This window comes from Varroa jacobsoni, unplaced genomic scaffold, assembly GCF_002532875.2.
Source record: "Varroa jacobsoni isolate VJ856 unplaced genomic scaffold, vjacob_1.0 scaffold_555, whole genome shotgun sequence".
NCBI classification, from domain to species: domain Eukaryota; kingdom Metazoa; phylum Arthropoda; class Arachnida; order Mesostigmata; family Varroidae; genus Varroa; species Varroa jacobsoni.
Window position 1 is genome coordinate 189,356 of NW_019213457.1, and position 17,405 is coordinate 206,760.

The 17,405-nt window shown below is 38.5% G+C and overlaps 1 protein-coding gene across 7 annotated transcripts in view; it reads left to right on the plus strand.

Annotated features, from left to right (window-relative positions):
- Positions 1-17,405, plus strand: part of LOC111261436 (uncharacterized) — a 49,400-nt gene that overhangs the window by 27,383 nt on the left and 4,612 nt on the right. For 5 of the 7 annotated variants that reach the window (XM_022834929.2, XM_022834935.2, XM_022834934.2 and 2 more), the window contains 8 exons: positions 4,222-4,609; positions 10,755-10,861; positions 11,132-11,285; positions 11,799-12,148; positions 14,850-15,009; positions 15,277-15,513; positions 15,670-15,886; positions 16,104-16,487. In XM_022834929.2, coding sequence (XP_022690664.1) covers positions 4,222-4,609; positions 10,755-10,861; positions 11,132-11,285; positions 11,799-12,148; positions 14,850-15,009; positions 15,277-15,513; positions 15,670-15,886; positions 16,104-16,487 — 1,997 coding nt within the window. The remainder of the gene's footprint in view (positions 1-4,221; positions 4,610-10,754; positions 10,862-11,131; positions 11,286-11,798; positions 12,149-14,849; positions 15,010-15,276; positions 15,514-15,669; positions 15,887-16,103; positions 16,488-17,405) is intronic. The other 2 variants (XM_022834932.2, XM_022834933.2) reach the window with 2 other exon arrangements.

Consider the following 17,405-nt stretch of genomic DNA (forward strand, 5'->3'; position numbering starts at 1 on the left):
CAAGTTGCGTTTTATAAAGGTTATTAAGGTTTATTATGTTACATTATTTCTATGGTGATTACATGGGTCAGTGTTATTTCGAGTTTAGTTAAAATAAAATGACATCAATTGCTTATAGAGACAAGTTAATTGTCTCTGAGTAAAACTCAGCGTAGTGGGCACATGTATATATGTATGTGTCGCACTAAACTAATGTATCGTATCTTCGTGCTTATATTTCACTTCTGAGGCTATTTTTGAAAGAAATTGTGGTGTCAATACTTATTAAAGAGCACCATTGAAGAGAAATATCATTGTCGATAGACTTTAAGCGTTTATTCTGTTTATCAGCGGTAGATTATAAACACGGGATGATCACTCAAGATTCTCAATCCGTTAAGGGTTCAATTATCATGCCTTCTACAGGCGTGCTTGTTACTTTGAGTCAACTCGACGAATTTATTCAACAGCTTAGTGAAACAATCATAATAGCGTATTGTCGAGACTATTCAAAGTTGCCGATAAATGTATCAAAATTCTTAGCTGTCATATTTTTGAGTATACCAATGAATGATTCCTAAATTACCTGGACGCTGTGTCCTGTTTATCAGCTGGATCATTTAAAACAAGCTGCTGTGGTACTTCTTATTATTATTGTCTACGCAGAGGCGATCAGAATCACACCCTCTTGCTTTGTTTTGTAAAATTTGCGACACTAGCTAGCCGCTAATAGATTCAAAATCTCAAATGCAATGCGTAAATATAATTGGAATGGGAGAGATGGAACTAATGGAAATAGAGTGTAGCTCGTTTTGCAAGCAATTGCGGCTATTGCAGATAGAGGCCTTTCCGTAAGAGAGGTACATTGTGAATTTAGGATGAGCAAGATCACATTGAAATGCAGCTTAAGACTGTGGAGGAAGTTGCAACTACTGGTATTCTAAGCCAGCTTTTTAAACCTCCGTCTATTCGAGTCGCCTGTTTAATGCGTGTAAAAATATTATATAAATAACATTGCTTGCCCAGTGCTGTATTACGCTCAAGATCAATTGCGTATGAGTTTGCTAAGGAATTGAACAAACGTATTAAACGGTTTCGCGATCATCGAAGGGGTGAAGATTTGATGATGACGTGATCAGCTTTTCTTGCGGCAACCCAAAGATATGTTTTTTGAATACGCAGCAAGTTCTAATAAGAAAACAATCAAGGTCTTCTTCAAAAATCATAAAACGTTGGTTGAGTTATACGATTTCACTTCTTCAAACATCTTTAACCTAGATGAAGCGTTCCTTTATACGGCAGGGGACGCTTCAAAAGTAAATGCGCCCAGAAAAACGAAACTAGTTACTCAAATGACACCACAAAGACGCAGAATTTTTGTTTCAATGCTCGTTTTCGTATACAGAAGTGGAAAAAAAATTCCGCGGTGTTTTGGAGGTAATCCTAGGACGTACTTCAAGGAACATATGTTGGTGGGTCAACCCGTTAGAAGCCAATGTTTTGCAAACTCATCCGGATGAATTACAAAGGAAATATTTGAAAACTGTATTAAGTTCTTCATCGCCATCATTCGCTGTCCCCTAGAGAAATCATGCTAAATGTGGATAAACATGAGACCTATATAGGCTTAAGTACGCTTAAGTCGGCGTTGGAGAGCGGCGTCTACATCGTTACATTTATACAGACTGCTTAAACAGACTACAGTCTTTAGACGTTGTCATTCAAAGCTACACTTTGAATGCTCAATAGAACTTTTTCACTACTTCCGATAAAAGGATCACAATCTATAGCTTAGTTGGATTGGCAAAAGGTGCCTACAATGAATGATTTATGATGGCAAATATCGCTAGAGAGTTTCAAAGACAGGCACCTTTTAGTTAAAAGAAAACATATCCACAGGAGATGATTTTTCCCATTTAGTAATACAGGCTGGTAATCAACTGGCGCCATCGGACCATCAAAGGAATTTTCTTCCAGCAGGGCAGCCAAGTTCTCTTTGGAAATGTGGGCTTCTTTACGGGCAGCTTTGTTACCGAATCGTCACCCTAAAGGCAGAGCCCGTAGATTATCCGTTATTCTTACAGAACAATTTTAGCAGCTTCATATTTTAAAGTATGGGCTCGTTTGCTTCTGCTGTCCGATAAAATAAGTTACATGCATTTATGCTCTCTAGGTTGATGTACTGTTAATTTGTAATTGAGCATTTTTTGCTTTACGAAGACAATTACATATTCGGGGAACAAAAATTATAGAAGCGGTATCTGCTCGCTCCAGCTACTCCAATTGACCACTGCATACAGAATTATTAATGACTCATATAGCCTCCCCTCGACATAGGTGTCTTCAATTGACTATTTCTCCAAAAACTAACGATTTCCTGGATCTAACTTTAGAATATGACAAAGAGGAGTCCTTGGCGGAATTTTTTTTCTTCTCTCGTAGCAGCATTTTTCTCAATGGTAGCGTTTAGTAAATTTTGGCCGGTGTAATACATACAGTAAAATCTATTCTCGCTTAAGCCATGCTGTTTTCTGCTATTACGATCTTTTCTTTAAACAACGGTTAAGAATTTCGGAAAATATTCAGCCTTCCACCTTTTTTACTTGCTGGGTTTCTAGTGCGGTCTACTATTTACATCGAATTGTAAAAATTAAGATAAGTTTCACGTTGAAACAATGGAGGTACTGCAAAGGGTAACGGATCAAAAAAGTACAGTGACGGCTTAATTATAACAGGAGCAGGCGATAATTGACAGGGAAATGGTATAATTATCAGGGTCTTAAGACAACTTGAGCACAACGGTGGAATGTTTGAATTGCGGTAATTACATAATCGATGCAAAGTAATGGGATTGCTGAAACTATTTACTCTACTAACAACAACTCTACTAACAACCTGTGCTACAACAGGACAATGAGAAAACATAGGAAGAAAATGACTAAAACGATGTACTAAGCTTACTGGAACGGAGCCACAGAGGAACTGGATAACGACGACTACAGTAGGACATGACTTCAACGAAGTTATAGGAATAGTTAGGTATAGAACAGAATGATAACAGAATAATTGCAGTTAGTTTGTCTTTAGGGAAAACCAAGTCTGAACTTGAGTTAGGTCAGAAGGGTAAAGTAGCTATATAGGAAAAGTAAGGTAGTAATCCGTAGTAGATGTGTAGTTTGGACCAAATGTGAGTAAAGAATGAATGGTACGAAAAATGTGAGTACATGAAGCCTGAGTGTTCACTGCGAAAGGTTGAAGAATTTTTTTGCGGTCCCAACATATATGCGTGTGTATGTGTATGTTTCAATGTGCTCTGTAGATTTGTTTCAAGGATTCTTTTAATGAAAGAGCCAAAACCTTATCGAACACTTAACATGGGGCAATTTACGATGAAAGATAGCAAACTGCATTTATGCAAGCTTTGTGCGTGTGTTGAGTGTGTCCCGTTAACAAAATATGCTGTAGAGTTTCATGTGGTTTGTATTAAGCGCCCTGTGCGCGGATAATACTGTTTTGTTTCACCAGGATGAAAACTTCACATACATTCTGCTCGCTGTTCTTGAAGCTATGAAAAAGTATATATATATACTACAGGTACATATGTAAAAAGCAACTGAGTTGAGATATCATGGAATGCTTTATCAACGTTTAGCACTTGACTACCCTTGTGCGCCCAGAACGTATTTACACGAAGACCAAAAAAGGTCATTCAGCATGTAATAAAACCAAATATAATACAATATATTAACCTATTATATCTGCGATGGATTATTCCCAACTCATATACTACCAACAAATTTATTTGAGTTACTACTAGGTTTTGTTATAACATGTGTATATTTTATGACACGTGCATTTTAAAAAACGCTGACACTATTCTTTAGAAATCCGCACGAAGATCGCGGCACAGTTTACATAGGAAGTGCGATAAAAGGAATTGCTAAGAGAAGAATTTTATTGCTGAACAATCTGTAGAAAAAAATCTACTTCAGGAAGGATAACGTGAAATGAGAATACGCTCTGAAATAAAAATTCGCTTATTTTGCGTCATAATTTTTTAATGTGTAGAGCACACCTTCAATACTACGCTGAAAGAAAAACTGTGGCTTCCTTATGATTAAAACAATTTATTCAGAAGTTAATTCTTTTTCGTCTGCACTAACAACAAAGCTAATATATGTAATAATAATTTGTGTATTAATTTTCTTAGATTAATACCAATGTGCTTTTTCTATTTTCTAGGGTTGAGGAGACCAGTCCACGGGGCTACGTAGTGAGCTCTACTTCGGCATCGGATTTGGCACCAAAACTTGCGCGTCATCTAGAAAGCCTCAGTGAAGCAAAATTAAATGCGACCATCACGCCTGTAGCAACAACGGTATCTTTAAATGATGTGAAGGCAGGAGAAACTGTCCTTCATACAGTCAATAGCAATGTAAGAAAATTCATATTCCATTGCGGTGAGGGGGAGTGTGGTTTCAGCTCTGGCCACCGTGATCGCTTCGTTATCCACCTGCGATGTTTACACCACTTGAGAGTAGACGAGAAGGTTCTAGATTTTAATAATTGGGCCGCATTTATTGCCTGGAAGGAATATCTGGAAAAAGAGACATATGCGAGTTTCGTCAAGGTAAGCCCTTTCCGTGTAACGGTTAAAATTTGTTTGACAGTTCCTAAATGTTTATAAAATCATTTAATGTAAATAGCTTATGTTATTAAAATTAATTAAAGACGAAGATAATTTTACCTTATGACAGCATTACACCATCCAACTAGATTAAAAAAATATTTAAAAATATTTTCAGAGACCCACGCCATGTCTGTTAGCACTTGGAAATTCAATAAGAAGAATAAACCTGATTTGATAAACATTCTAATGTACGAGCTTTACATTACGAATGTTTTCATAATGGGGACAATTGCACTGAAATAAGCATGGCATAACTATGCGTGACTATAATAAAAACTAACAGGTTCGCGTAGCTTACTATGCTTGATGGGGCGCATCGGTAGCACAGGTTTTTATTTCCGATTGAAAATGCCGAGTACTTGCATAGGTTTGTGAACAAACGACTTTCTCTCGAAAATATAATGATCGAACCAATGAGAACACTTACGCATTTTTTCCTTATATTAAAAGGGTGCACGGCAATGTTATGACTTACGTCCTATCGATTAAGCGCAACAAATTTACCGACACGTGCTCAGATCGCTTTGGGTATACTATAGACGACGGAATCGCGGCAGTCACATCAACCCAGGCGTAGTAGAACCAAAAGCATGTCCAAGCTAGCTATGCAGGGTTCCCATTAAATTCAAAAGCAACAACGACAACAGGCGATGCACGGTCTACATTCGCTGACGTATATACCAAGACTCCAAAACGGCCGCATTTCCCATCATAACTATCGCGTTCAAAAAAATCGCAACTAGGCAGTGTGAATATTTGTGCGAGATACAACGAGTGCACATAAAGCAATGTTTATGTGTGCTACTTCGAGTATAAGAGAGCAATATACCTCGCCTGTAAGTCTAGCGATGAAACTGATCCGACAATCTATTCAGCAGGAAAATGGCGTTGTAATGAATGTTCAGCACCAGCATCAAACTGGTCAACCGAACAGTTTATAAAATGTTTGGAGGTATGTACGCTGGAGAATGAATCAATGGTGTAACATTCTTATTCCATCGAGTAATGGAATTGGAACAGTAAGTGTTAATCTAACAGCGAAATAGAAGCATGCAGCACTTGTAAGTGGCTGACAGCGCAATGCGAGACATCCCGGAAAAACCGGAACCTGACTTTTCCTCCGCTACGAAAAACAATGCGAACGCTGAGCATTAGCGTTGTACGGCCCTTCAGCCCCCTGTTAAGAAAGATTGTTTTTAAAGAGACGTCTGTGACTATTCGGGTGCCGATAGGCATCGTGTCAAGCTTAAAAGTATATTAACAGCACGGATGGGCTAGTTGTGGTGTTTTTCCAAACTGGTAATCATCAGTGCATGAAATTCCAAAAATAAAACAAATATACCAGCAAGGTGGAAAATCTTTCATAGATGTTAGTCACCTAGAGACCCGAGTTAGACGTGCATGTTGTCTTCATTTCCCTCTCTGGCCAAAATTCAAGGCGGCAAATAATATTATTACGAGAAAATTTTCGGTTCTTACGCTCTCCATATCATAGCCCTCGGTCATCGGAAGTGGACAGTACGGCTATGAATGTGAGATGGCCGAGTTAGCCTACAACATTGCCAGAAAGATAACACTTTTTTTAGTCGTCAGAATTCCGATAATCGAGAGGGGCAGGAGCCAGGTGATATTCGCCCAACGGTCGATGAGAACAACATGGGGGGGAACCAGTACACCCAGCCAGCTTAACTGGATTCACAGAGGCGAAGGTCTCAGTGGCCAGGTCAACTTCAAGAGGACGCATCACCGCCAGCAGAAACCACCATGAAAGGACCGTCGATGTAAAAAGGCATCATTAAGCCTAGTAGATGGATTACGGTCAACAGGTTTTACCGGCTTTAACGGTCGAGGACATCATGAAGCATGTTTTAGCAGCATTGACGACTGGAGGGTCGGCTCCAATACGGAACACCTTGAACCATCACAACCGCTCCAGGCCGACCTTCGAGCCTGCACCGAACCGGGACCTTGAGAAGACGCTAAGAATTACACAGTGGAACTGTGAGGGACTGCAATACTCGCGTGTGTCTCCCTGGAAGCCTTGGGCTTGAAGTTAATGGAGACTTGGGCAACTATTCTGTGCACTACGCTGTAATAAAGAGCAACAGACCATGCCGCCAAAGTCTCCGTTTTCTATGATGGTAAGATAGGCGACCTCACGCCGTGCTTAGTAGAGAACAACGTTATTGCCTTACGTGGGCAGCGATTAAACCTCGTAGCAGCCTAGCCGGCTGATTCAGACTCAACGAACATACGGGTGAAGAAATTCATCAGTGAACTGAAAGCGCTGTTTTCTTATTCTGCTTACCCTCTGATCTTTCCTGGTGATTTTAACGCATGACTCGACCAGCAGAAATCGAAGTGCACTATCCTTTTAGACACGCTCGCGGGCTTCGGTTACTAAGTAGTTAATTCCACCTAGCCTTTCTAAGACAAACAGGAAGGTCGGTTATCGATATGTTTGCGATGTACGTAATCAGGGATAGGGTAAAGTTTCAAGGTGAATGTCATGCTCTGTCAGAAAGCGTAAGTATTGGTATTCACGTACCCATGGCGATAGACCTCATTATGGAAGGTCCACCTGCAGGAACCGTCAAACGCCGACTTCCGTCGCAACCTTTAGATATAGACAGAGTCAAGGCACACACCTACGAAGTTCTCCCTGTACCTGAAGTAGTGAGTACCAAAGTTTTTACGCAGAATCTGGTTAAAACTTTCTCTCTATAGTATAGCCTTTTCGCTTCCCGGAAGCATAGGCCATGGGTCAACTATATTTACAGCCTTGCCTGGATGGCCCGGATAGCTTTCAGGCTTATGGCTGGGATATAGCCCAAGTTCCATCCTTGAGCTTCCGTTTTTAGCATGATCTCTTAAAAAACGTATGCATTACAAAGATAGCAATACCCTGAACGGCTGGAGACCCGTTTGATCGACAATGCAAAACGTCTGCAATATAAGTGGCTCGCGCATCATGGCAGGTTGATTGGCTCTTCCGGCCTCGTAAACCATTCAAAACCTAAATAGTATCACCACATTTGATGAGATTTGCAACTGGCACTATTTTTAGAAGATAGGGTCAAAAGGTGGAGATAGAGATACTAAGGGCAGGAAGAATGGCAACTCAAAGCGCTACCGACTAAAGCGAAGTGGCTGAATTGCAGTACTGCTTCAACGGCCTGAAGATGGGTGGCTGAATACACGATTCCTAAAAGCCAATTGTGACGGGTGCTCAAGAGTTGCACGTAAGGCATGAAATTGCACGGCAAAAAATAAGGGCTTTATATGCAAAGCCGAAAACCTTATCGTCTACACAATAGCCTGTCCAGTATATCGACACTATGCTTAAACCGAAAGAAAACTGCTAAAAATAATTAAATGAAAAAAAATGTAATAAAAATGAGCTAAAATAGTAGGTAAAATGCTTTAGAAGAATTTCAACGCCAGTACCAAGAGGCATTCGAATTCCTAGAAACAATATATTGCGATGAAAGGTCAGTTTAAGCCTGGTCTTAGAGCTAAAAACAACCAGATTTACAACAACGGGCTGGCCAACTGATGATGAAAAAGATGTGCCATTTGCTGTCACTGTAAAAAAAAACTATTGTTGGAAGGACTGGGAAAGCTTTTGTTAAACTTTGGTGGCAGCCGTACGACTGTATAGCTAATACACACATTTGAAATCTAGCGGTAAAAAACTTCCAAGTTTTTTGGCGGTCTAGGAAAGAATCTGAATGAAAGCGACAAAGCTGCAATCGCATAGGATTTCAATGCAGTTTTACCGACTGGAGAAGCAGCCTCACCCTGAGGACTAATTCTTGAATAGCCGGGCAGAAGAGACTTTTAGTTAATCTATGACAGACATAAACTCATCTACTATAGAAGCGGACAAGAAGCCGGCATATACCCGACAATCCATGCAGACCAATTAAAAAATGGAGATGATAGGATGCCACAGATAAGCTGGAGAACCTCAACGATCACAGAACTTTAATTTGTGAGGTTGAGTTTAAATAAAGTTTTTCCCTTTTCGAAAATACTGAAGGACGTGATCACGAGGGGCACATCTTATGAATAATAATTAAGTAATAATTAAAAGTATTTGTAGACAAAAGAAGTCACTGAAAAACCAAGGCAGATACTTGTAACAGAAACAAAGACACTTGAACCTGGGCTAGACGGAAATTTTCAATTGAGCAACTTAATGAATCCCAAGAAACTAAAACTAACCTGCGCAAGGAAATCAAATATACCAAAAAGAAAAAATGCGTTCAAGACGTGAAAGGTGGTGCATGGAATCAGAAGATAATCTGACGAGGTGGAGCGCCCCCCAAAGTCCAAATCGACTGACCAGAGAAAGTCTAATAATGCTTTTAAGGCAACAAGGAGGAGAGGAAAAGGCCTAAAATAGTGCTATGTTTATCATGGAGGAGGTTTAGGCAGAGTAGAGAATAGCGCTGAGGAAAGCAGTTGGGGCGAATAGTATTTACCAGAAAGCATTTGTTAACCATCTACTCAGAAACATAAACTTCTGCGATAGTGTTTGTATCCGAAACTAAAAAGACAATAGACTTGTACTCAGTTTCTATGAGTACTAGCATGTTGTCTCTTTATTTTTTTTCTTTACTGTGACCCTTCAGTACAATGGATAGGCACGTGAGGTCCTGATCACGAAAGAACCATCTAGTTAAATTAAGAAGAAGAGAGAGCTTGCAAGTAACCGGTATGGGTTAAAAGATACCTAAGAGTCGATTTACTTATTCCCCCATAGACTGGGTTTTGAGGTACCCCCAAAGAAAACATAAAAAGCTTTGAAAGCTAGCAATCTTCGTTAGTTAAGGTATTTCTTACAATTTTTGTATGTAAAAGATAACTACTGTTAACTCGACGAACTGAGATATGATTTTGTATACGCCGGAGGCGAAAGAGACATATCCATATCTGCGATGTATTATCGACATCTAAGTCACGGAAATATACGAGCTGGAAATTGTAGGAAGGAATAGAGTAACGGCGAAAGCGTCAGAGAGCTCTGTCCTGAAATCAATACTTCTCAATCTTGCTTACGACGAAGTAGTCGGACTGCCTATGCCGGAAGAAGTGAGTACAGCAGCCTACGCAAGCGATCTGGCAGTAGTCATCACTGCCCGGATGGAGACGGAAAAAGAGAGCAAAACAAACACAGTCCGGGCAATGTGGTAAACTAAATGATAAGACACCGGATTAAATAATAATATCGATCTAGAAGGATACATAGTCCAAGCTAAGCCGGTGACTCTCAACCAGCTAATGAGAATCTAATTGGAACTCCACATAGCAAATGGTGAAAAAAGCAGCACAAAGAGGGATGCCGAGATTCAGAAAATTAGGTGAGAGAAAAAATAGGCTAACTCGATGACGGACTCATTGCTTTCTAAAAAAATAAAGAGTTTCGAATTATTTCGACCCCTGCCGCCATTGTCGTAAGTATGACACTACAATGAGACATTACGGGTGCTTAACATAAACGGTCGAAATCAGACGCTTACCCTAGAGAAGGCTATCAATAACACCCTTGAAAAGTTGCCACAGAAGTGAGAAAGAAGAACAAAATCGCGGCACAGAATCTAAATTCCTTTATTAAATCAAAGAATGGTGCAGCAGGGGCTTTGGAAAAGTAACCGCCTGACCTGGGCCTTCGTTGAACACGGATGTTCCAAGGCATAGTTTTATCGAGTAGAAAAGACGGCAAGTGACTTGCGAATCACTCGCATTGCAGCAATGTTATAGGCATGTCGCAGTGATGACCATAGTTTTTATTATTGTTAAAAAATTATATACATTAAAAAAGACTTTAGCTTTACATTTTACTTCTATATATAATAATTAACCCAGTGTGTGCATTATCGTGTTTTTATAAAGATATAGACAGGCTTTTATCATAAAAAGCCGAATAAGGAAAAAAATTCTTTTATAGTCGTTGCGTCCGTTGAAGACATTGGTGAAATAATAAAACCAATTATTTTACAAGGTGAGAAAATATACTGAAGATTATGTGACTTTTTTGAAGAAATGTTTCACAGTAACATTAAAATAAATTCAATTTCAGCCACATCCATCGTATCGTGTGCAATATTATCAGCATCAAAATCTCGAATCGCAGTTTTTCCATTGCGCCTGGCTTGAACGTTCCAAGCAGCTGCACGACTCATCAAAGTAGGGAAACAAATTTTCCATTTACTGTGGATTCAGTACACACTCAACTTAGCAACATACTTTATTACATGTTCAATTTCATTTAAGCGCGCGTTTTTGTAAATTTTTCGAACATAAATGTGTCTAACAAGTTTCAGTTTCATAGTGTGACTGCTTGTGAGATTCGCTGAAATTATAGGTCAATCTATTCTTTATCTGTGCTTGATTTTTGTTCATATCTTATTAAATATACAGTAGGTAATGCGAATGATCTCTGTTGACCTTTCTTAGTCTCATTAAATCTTTCAGATGGCGCCCATGTATTAGTCACTTAATAGCACGACGTAGTGTACATAAGGGTCGAGTGTCCGTCTATTGTGTTCTGTCCCACTATGGCCATCCTATCGGACCCGGTATTTATCCAGGACTCATCGACTTTCCTAAGGTACCATATTAATAAGCTTTCAATATTATGTATACTCAGAAACCACTTAACGTATTCGAAAATACCTGAAATGTTATGGTGTTATTAAACAACGTGCCTGACTGTAACAATATTTTTGACTAATTCTATGTTAATATCTGCCTTCAGCAACAAAGCTACACATGATGCCACGCCTGATAATAATTACTATTACAATTTAAGCGGGGCATAAACGGCCTTCTTTGCTGAACAAAAAAATGTACACTAAATACAACAATCCATAAATGTCTTTTAGTTGTCCTAGTCTTCACTGAATAATAAATTTCACCATCGAATTACTTTTTTTTTCGTTAAATGCGTTAATAGTATCGTTTTTGCTTCTGAAGATATCCACAAGCAGAGCCTTATTATCAGCTTGTAGCAACGCAAAAAACAAGCAAAGTACTTAAGTGTCTTTCTGCGGTTCCTATTCCCCTTGTTCCGATTTCATTTGACAAATTCGTATTTTAGCTTTCATAATTATTGTCCTTTTAGGTGAGACGAAGCCGTTCTTTCACTGGTTCGACTCAGCAAGATGAAGTAAAATCAATTTCTTGTTCAACCATTGTAAAAGATGCAACTTTCTCACATCTAACTGCTGAAAGAGAACCCAGCCGGGAATATTCCATCTTTCGATTGAACCCTATTTTTAACGCAGACCTAGGAGAATATAACGCAACTTCACAAATGTCTTCAGCAACCGAAAACCAAGTCTATATACACACACTTCGTACCCCGTCTACTGTACAGAAGCAACGATATCGTCCAGAGGCGGCAAGTGGGCCATGTGTATTCGCAGGTCGAGCTAAGTTAAAGGAAACTGCAAAAGGTCTTGGTGGTATTAGGTAAGTACTGAAGGCTGATACTATCTGTAACGACCATATACCTCGGAAGTTGTCGCAATAACCCTAAAGGCGACTTGAAATACATTAGTAAGATGTAGCGTATTCATTTATACAATACATTTGCAACGAATCAATCGTATCTATTATGCACCAGAGTTAGTAGATGTCCGCAGTGCAATAGTGACAATAATGACTACTATGATCATTCTCTACTGTGCTATAGTCATTCTATAAACCTCTAATAATGCTTATAATATAATATTATGACAATATAGAAATCACATCAAGGTATTACAAATGTGTTGAACACTCATGTACGATCTTTTTTTGCAATTATTTGCGTATTTATTGCAGATTTATCGGATGTGAAATTTTCAACTTCAAGAAAGCTTTTACCTCACTCTGTACCAATTAGATCGCTGAAAATAAAACGTGGCATAATGAATACTCATTTTTCAAACTTTTTTGTAGACAGAATTTTTGGTTTTCAGTCAGAATATGTTATGTAACAGCATTGCTATGTGCGACCTTTACCATTCGAATATTGACCTATGTACCCCGCTGCTGTAGATCTCTGACGTACAAGAGTCCATGAAGTTTGGACAGGCAACTTCAATATTATGTCAATCTTTGAATGATCTTCCTATTGTTGATGAAATAAATGATAGGTTTTCGCAGTGATGATTTGCAAGTATGGTGAATGATCGAAAATAGTCAACTTTAACTTACGCATCTGCTACCATAGTCCTAACGGTTTGAGGTCGAGTGTTGTTGTGGAATAGAAGTAGGTTATTTCTGTTTTTGTCTCACTGATGAACACAGAGCTTATCATCATCTTCTCTTATTGGTGATTGTACACTTTGGGCGTAGTCGACAAATTAGAATTTATGAAGCTGTGGTAAATAATACCTGCACTGCTGTAATGTTAAAGGAAAGAAAAGCAGATTTATCAGCGTCTCAAATTTTGACCTTAATACAAATTATGCGGTACCCATAAAAAAATGTCGCAAACTATCGCACCGATATCAACTGGCGTCATCTGAAAATATGAAAATAATGTTTGTTACATTTCATAGCGAGTGACCTGATACACATCGAAAAAGTATTCACGGTTTTTAAGCCAAAATGAAATGGAGCATTTTTTTTTCATTTTAAAACAATATTTCTGAGCTAAATGTGACTTTAATCAATAAGCTTCCTCCATTTCTCTGGTAACACCACAAGTTCATTAGTATATAGACGCAAACTTGTGACAAGTGGTTTTTGCCTACCTCTATTAAAACAAGATACCATTAAGGGTGTTTTGTAGAGATCGATAGATGAAAGTCCGACCAGGGTTATGCGGCGGATGCATTAAAATTTTTCATTTAAATTTTCTCAGTCTTCGCCGACTAGCTGAAGAAGTGTGTAATCTGGCGTTGTCATGGTAAAAAGCTACATAGCTTTCTGCTTACTAACTTCGGTCAAATGTAGAGCACATTTTTTTCGGACGTTATAGTCGTATGTGTGTTTTGATTATCTATGATAAACCACTGTACAATTGGGTTGACTTCGTTGCGTTTCTCTAGGGTTTCGTAGATAAAAATACAGTCGAGTAAGTATTTTCGCGCTAATTCGTGTTGTACCCAAACATCGAGCTTCTTTTTATAGCCAGCTTTTTCCAAATGGCCTAAAAGTGCTCGATGGTGAATGTGGCTACTCTCGTTTCATTCAAGTCGAACAATCATTTCTTCAACTTTTTTCTTAATTGGTCGATTATTACGAGAAGTATGTTTCACGTCTAAATTTCTAAAGCGAAAGCGAAAGAACCATCGGTCGTTTTTTTAAAGCTACAGCTTGTTCATGAACAATATTATTCATGTGCCTTTATTATAATCAAACTGTAAAATACAGCCAATCTTTGCAAAAATTTCGTTTCTCTTTGAAGCGCGTTTGTTTAAGGTTGAATAAAGACATTCAAGCAAGGCATTGCTTATCTACTGTTGTCAAATCTTTTGACATTCACTCAGTAACCCACTTTATCTGGGACACGTAAAACCGTCTAATTAGATGGCTTTATGACTTAAACCTTGCCTTAATATATTTCTGCCCATAGTAGGATTTCAAATCGACGTTTTATTTGTTATTTTAATAATTGTGCAATTTCATTGCTTTCGCCTGCGAAAGCTCATGTGATAAATAGCTCCAGAATTATAGAGGTGATGCCACTTATTATACTTGAAAGAGGAACAAGCAGAAAGTGCTTTACGGTTCAAAGCTTATTGTCGTACTCAAGTCTCGTGCTAAAGTGGATTCAGTGGTCTTTATTCCAAAATTCTTAAGCCTATTAGAGTCTTCTTTCCAAAATCATCGTCCTAACTCACCGTCCCAAACCCGCTTCACTAATACTACGTTAACTATTCAATGTAGATAAGACATAAATGCTTTAATACAGAGAGGGTTTGCAAAAGAATTATATACAGAGTCAGCAAATCAAGTGATCACTGTTTGAAAAGAACTTTCAATACAGTGGACCTAGGCCCTGTGAGATATCTCCTTCGCAATCGCTCAGCTTTTTCGGTATCAGTGGGTATAGATTAATAATAATGTACGTATACATTAATCGTTATATAAATGTGCGGATAACAGAGCTAATAGATAGGTTAAATAGAGTATACCATCTCATTGGTTTACCAAATATTTGCTTAATTGTCTAAAACAGGGAATCGGATGTCGAAATTGACAGCGATTTTTCACTGGAAGGTTCGGAGGGTGAGGAAAACTGGGACAGCGTTGAGCGATTTAAAACGGTTCTACGTGTCATTCGTCGCGAGGGAAGAATTGTCCACGAAAGGATGCGGGTTTATGTTAGTAAAGTAAGTGTAAGTAAAGTAATTTTGGTTTGGCAAAATATTTTATTAAAGTAATAGGTTATGAATTACTGTGTTAATGGTTTGACCATGTACACCCATTAAGAATATTAATTTCTAGAACAAAAATGTAAGTGCAATCAAAGCGGTTTTACAAAATAACTAATGACGCTAACACTATTATTATACCCACATATTTTATATGCTAGAGCTGCGTCACGGTTTACCTTTTCTTTACCAAACGAACACTTGTCATGAAAAAAAAACTGTGATTTCTAGGATGATGATTCCTTTTTGTCCCATTCACGGCCGAGCCCGAAATCATCTGCGCGGAGGTCTTATTTTACGTGTATCGATTGTTCGATGGCTGGAACTCACCTAGCAACAACTAACCGTGCCGAGTTCATTAAACATCTTATTCGAACGCACTCCACTAGACCAGAAGAAAACATATATGTATTCCAAAACTTAGACAAATTCATCGCTTTTAAACTTCTCATGGAAAGCAAATATCGGGTAATTATTCAGATTAAAAATTTCAGACAGAAAATAAGGCTTGTTTTATATACAAATATGTAGATGTCAAATAGAAGTATGCAATAATACATGAGTAATTTTGGGGTATACTCTTTGTGCACTGAAAGCTTGCCTTGCTTTCTTATTATTGCGCAGTGTACATTTGTGCTACATCGAAAACGTTGCAACGAATTGGTGTTCGAGTGTTCACGTTCTGGACGTTACCGAGGGGAAAATGCAACATGTGGCTCCTGGACTAAAGCAACTGCCCAAAATCGAAAAGGTCAGACTCAAGAACCACGATCACGCTGTACCGCTCGTATGGTTGTCATCAAGTCTGGATCAGGTAGAACTGAAGCTGTCCAGGCCAATGGTAAGTATCATAAATATTATTGGTCCTGATATGTTTGGTTAGAAAAGAAAGGTGTGCGTTAGTAAATATAAAATATTTACATACATCTTACCTTTTATAGCTTACCATATACATATTTTGATTTGCTGTACTAGTACTGCGTACTTCGGTTTGGAACCAAAATTTAAGCGAGTTGTTGTTGTCGCTGCTTTTGATGCTATAAACTTGTTTTGTACAGTCTGCGTAACACATTATGGTCACAAGGAAGATGGAGATAGACTCAACTTATCTCGTCGTTTGGCTTTACGGGTGGCACAAATGGCTTGCAACAGTGCAAAATCTTCAGGAGAAATATTTCAGACGTTAGCGGGCGGCGCAGATTCGGGTGCACTCACGAGAGATGCCGTCAAGTCGGTGATTGGGTACGTGCGACGAAATGGGCGCCAGTTCGATTATCCCGCGTGGCAGAAAGAGCTGCTTGATGTTTATCGTACTGACTTCTCAAACAGAAGGGACTATTGTAATGGCGCAGTTTGTGAAATGGCTGAAGACAGAACTCTGACTAACGAGAAAAGTATACGTTTTACAAGAATCGGCTATAATGCGGCCAAAAAGACGACAGGTAATTTTACTAGGTAAAAAAGATCTGCTGCTTTATTTCTTGTATTAGATGTGCTTATTGCTTGGAGCGCAACCCATAAACTCTTCAAACGTATTCCTATTTTTAATGACTACACAAGAATAACTTTTTCGACTTCTACAATCCTCATATTGGATAATACATGATACGGAAATTATGCTAATTTTGGTAGCATTTTTTAATAATTGGGGATTTATTTTAAAAACACAAAGTGTGAATGGCTCGTTAAAAATATTCAAGCCATAGAAGTTCAGGTTCCGTCGTACGTTCGTCGCATAAGTTGAATTTTTGCACAAAGGAACTGCCTGAACAAGCTGTTTCCTCTATACTGACTAATTTGATATGCAAGCTAAGTGACCTAAATTTCAGCGACAAAAATGCCATAAGCATCTCAGTTTAAACTATTTTTAGCAATATCGCGCCAGTCCTATGAGCGATCGATAACCGCACAACTGTGGCGTTACCACTAAAATCTTATGGCGTTTTTGATCAATCTGAGCAGCCATCAGGATTTTTTTATGATATGATAGAACTGAACACATGTTTGTGCTCAGTAAAAATTAACTGACTGTAACGTGAAATACAGCTGTAATGTATAGACGATTGCGAGTTCATCTTCAAGATCAATATTCAGTTTAAATAATTGTTTTATTGATGTGTTGTACGGCATCAAGAAAGTATTTGCTTCTACCTTCTTTAGCACAGTAGTCTTCCTACTGGGAATACGTGGGGCTGATACGGGGAAAAACCAACTCCGGGGCTCTGAATATTATAGTGGTATATCACATTTTTATTGATAGTTGCAGAAAATTACCTGAAAACAATACTATTGAGTTACTTAGAAAAATGTGATTCCTGTATCTTTTTGATCTTTGTTTTGCTGATATTTTTGTTTTGCAG